This window comes from Myotis brandtii, unplaced genomic scaffold (assembly GCF_000412655.1).
Source record: "Myotis brandtii unplaced genomic scaffold, ASM41265v1 scaffold247, whole genome shotgun sequence".
NCBI classification, from domain to species: Eukaryota; Metazoa; Chordata; class Mammalia; order Chiroptera; family Vespertilionidae; genus Myotis; species Myotis brandtii.
Window position 1 is genome coordinate 132,019 of NW_005359352.1, and position 3,987 is coordinate 136,005.

At 59.4% G+C, this 3,987-nt stretch overlaps 1 protein-coding gene across 1 annotated transcript in view; it reads right to left on the reverse strand.

The window, feature by feature from the left end:
* GREB1 (growth regulation by estrogen in breast cancer 1) overlaps positions 1–3,987 on the reverse strand; it is a 53,552-nt gene that overhangs the window by 23,043 nt on the left and 26,522 nt on the right. Inside the window, exons 13-17 of the mRNA XM_014540529.1 lie at positions 3,769–3,966; positions 3,153–3,333; positions 2,382–2,577; positions 1,391–1,527; positions 1,025–1,211 (exon numbers count right to left, since the gene is read on the reverse strand). Coding sequence (XP_014396015.1) covers positions 1,025–1,211; positions 1,391–1,527; positions 2,382–2,577; positions 3,153–3,333; positions 3,769–3,966 — 899 coding nt within the window. The remainder of the gene's footprint in view (positions 1–1,024; positions 1,212–1,390; positions 1,528–2,381; positions 2,578–3,152; positions 3,334–3,768; positions 3,967–3,987) is intronic.

Below are 3,987 nucleotides of genomic sequence, written 5' to 3' on the forward strand. Positions count from 1 at the left end.
CAGCCCCCGAGCCACCCGCAGCGCCGGCGTCCCCATGAGGCCGGCTGCCGGAGCCCGAACCAGCAGCCTTGCTTCGGGGTGAAATCATGGGCTGTTCTGCGTGTCCAGCTGGAAACACGACAGGTTTGCCGCTGCTGGTGTTTCTCTGCTGCTCAGTAGATACCGGTTCAGTGAAGGAATAAAATAAACGCCTACTAGTCTCGCATCAGCGTACTTTACAGTCTCCTCAGTTAGGTCAGGCCGGCTGCCGGAGCCCGAACCAGCAGCCTTGCTTCGGGGTGAAATCATGGGCTGTTCTGCGTGTCCAGCTGGAAACACGACAGGTTTGCCGCTGCTGGTGTTTCTCTGCTGCTCAGTAGATACCGGTTCAGTGAAGGAATAAAATAAACGCCTACTAGTCTCGCATCAGCGTACTTTACAGTCTCCTCAGTTAGGTCATGTGCCCCAGGTTCCCACTGGAAGTGGGAGAACCACCAGCCATCAAATCAGTGTGTAAGCGCAGCTCCCACGGGCCCCCGATTTGGGGGATTGTCCTGAAGGCACGTCAGTACATTCCCTTCAAGTACAGCAAGTCCACAGTTCACAGAGATGCAACGAAACAGGATCAGTTAGAGAGTGAATTACAAAACGGAACACGCCCGGCTGGTGTGGCTCAGTGGTGGAGCATCGACCCATGAACCAAGAGGTCCCCGGTTCGATTCCCGGCCAGGGCACTTGCCCAGGTTGCAGGCTCGATCCCCAGTGGGGGGGGGGGCGGGCGGGGGGCAGCCAATCAATGTTTCTTTCTCATTGATATTTCCATCTCTCTATCCCTCTCCTCTCTCTAAAAATAAAGAACCACACACACACACACACAAATCAGAACACATCCCGTCAGACCAGGAATCCGTTCTGCTTCAGAAGCCACGGTTACCACGTGTGTCTCCACACAGAGGAGGTGAGCCCTCCCCCCACAACGAAACACACCCCGGAACCCCTGGTCCCTGGGTCTCAGCAGGAGCACAGAGACGGACACGCAGTTTACACGGATGTGCGTAGGAGTCCGCTTAGCCGGGCTGAGCCCCTGACGGGGGGCCTTTGGAGCAAAGATAAACTTCCCGACCCACAAGGTCAGGCTCCTCGCCATGGCCACGCCACCCCACGCGCCCACAGGGCGGGCAGCTCGCTGAAGGCCCCCCTGCCCATCGCTCTCCTCTTCCTCCTCCTTCCTCCTTAGAGAGGCAGAGACACCACTGGCCCCAAACGCAGGACAAGACGTAACCCAGGGCCCTTTGCCGGAGGCACTGGGTCACCGGGAGGGCGGCAGGCGGCCCCCTCCTGGAATGCCCTGGCTGCTCCCACCTCCCCTTGCCCTTGCCGGCCGGGCAGCTGAGGAGCGTGGACACGGTACCTTTTCCCCAGGGCGGTGACCATGGCCTCGAAGGAGCTGTCGTATCGGAGCAAGGGCAGGCTGTGGCCCGAAAGGGTCGACTCGATGAACTCGGACAGCCCGAAGTACTTCCTGTCCTCAGGATACAAGTCCGCGCCCTGGAACCGAGAGGAGCATCGTCACGCAGACATCGCACGTGGAAGACGGAGGGGTCGCGGCTGGGAGCACAGACCGCCGGGCGGGCACCGGGATCTCCACGGGGCTCACTCGGCAGCCCCCGGTGAGATTTTATTGATTTCCTTCCCCTGCACACCGAGCCCAGGGCACCTGAAGGACGGAGCGGCCCCATCGCTCGGGACTTTCCATTCATTCGACCCCAGTGTGCGTGTCAAGAAGGAACCCAGCCCTACTGTGTAACACACAACGCTGGTGGTTAAAACGGCTTCTTTCCCACAATTTAAACTGGTTTTAGGAACAGTCAGATCAACTCTCTTGCTTTCCACTGCTATTAAAATCAACAGGAAAAATGTACTTATCTAACCAATTTTACTCACACTGGCATAGAACTCCTCCCAAACTAACATCAGAGCTTCTCCAACTTCAGAGCATAGCCACGCTGGGGAGGTTGTTAAGACGACAAAGTAGCCCGGCCTGGTGGAGCATCGACCCATGAACCAGGAGATTACGGTTCAATTCCCGGTCAGGGCACAGGCCCGGGTTGTGGGCTCGATCCCCAGCAGGGGACGTGCAGGAGGCAGCTAATAGATGTTTCTCTCTCATTCATGTTTCCCTCTCCAGCAGGGGATGTGCAGGAGGCAGCTAATAGATGTTTCTCTCTCATTCATGTTTCCCTCTCTCTTCCTCTCTGATATCAATTAAGACACTTTTTTAAAAAAAATTCAAGGAGCTGGGATCCACGTGAACCCCAGGCAGCCTAGTTAATCAAGATCTTTACTGAAGAGACGTCCTCCCACCCCCAGGTCCCCGCGCCCCGGGCCGCAGCGGCACTCACGGCGCTGTAGGAGGCGGGCCAGTGGATCTCGTTGTAGGGGCTGATGAGGGTGTGCTGCGTCTGCAGCGCGTACGGGAAGGAAGTCACGTGCAGGGTCACGATGTTGGGGGCCTCCTTCACCTCCCTGCAGTTGAGCAGTCTGTCCACCAGCCCCACCGACGGGTCGCTCGGGGAGTAGAGGTTATGGACGGCGCTGCTGAGGGAGGCAAGGAGACGGGGCAGTGGGTGGAATGGCTGATGCTGACCCGTCATTGGACCAGGATGAAGCAGTTGGGTACATTTATAACTAGCCCCCCAACGCTGCCGACCATCGAAGCCTCTGGCTCCGCCATGACCAGGAAATGAGTATTTTAATTAAATGACTGTAGTGCAAGGGCCTTCGTTCCAGGCCGGCTCTGCCATGAGCACCTCCCGCCGCCCCCCAGCCCCTCGACGCTGAGCAGATGCTCCCCTCTCTAGCCTCAGTTTCCATAATGGCCCCTTTCGGAGGCTGCACTGCATGCCCTGGGATAACGTCCAGCTCTAAGGTTCTGCGACATCCATGCATCTGCCTTCAATGCCAAACCCCGCAGCGCTCATCTTTGGGAGGCCGTGCCCACCGTCCCAGTGTCAGCCACAGCGTCCAGCTCTAAGGTTCTGCGACATCCACGCATCTGCCTACGGATGCCAAACCCCGCAGCGCTCACCTTTGGGAGGCCGTGCCCACCGTCCCAGTGTCAGCCACACACATCACCTCAGAGGAGGCACGTGCCCGCCCAGAGCCCCCCTAACCTCACGAGGTCCCAGTGGGCATGGTCGTGGACGAGGACGAAGAGCGTGTGCGGGTTCTGGAAGGAGTTCTGCAGAAAGACCTGGAACCGTGCCTGCGCCTCGGCGTCCAGCTTCAGGACGTGCTGCTCCACCCTCTGCCTGGTCACGTGCTCCTTGTCCAAGCCGAGCTCCAGCAGAACCCCTGCGCACGGTGCACACACGCCAGGAAGTGGGTCACCAACTCGGGCCCAGGCACGGTAGCAGGAGGGAGGGGAAGGCCAGGCCCCGCCCCAGCAAAACCAGCTCCCGCCTGACTGTCCCGGGCCCTGGGGCCGCCACAGTGACTCTCCGTGTGTTTCATATCCCGCTCCCTCGAAAGCACAGGGAAAGCACATTCAGGCAGGACAGCAGCACATAGGTCACGGGCCTGCGTGGGGCAGAGTGAAAACCCTGTCACGCTTCTCCCTTTAACCGAGTCCTTCTCTCTCAGCCTCAGTTTCATGGCCTACAAAATGGAGCGATACTTCCTGCCCCGTCCGCTTCAGCAGCAAAGACCGGTGTTCAAATTCCAACCCGAACTCACGCAGGTCGCAGCTTCCCCACGCAGACACCCCAGCTCACCCGAGGGGCCCCGTACCCGAGTGCCAGACGTGGAACAGGGTCTGCTGGTAGGTCACTTCCGAGGGCGGGATGCAGATCAGAAAGTCCACCTTCTCGAAGGACCCCAGGTCCAGGTTCTGGGTGCTGGAATCCGCGATGGAGCACACGTGCGAGAGCAGCTTCTGCGCCACGGCCAGCTGGAAGGGCCGGATGCGCTGCGGCTCCCGCCCGGAACCTGGAACCGGAGCCCGGAACG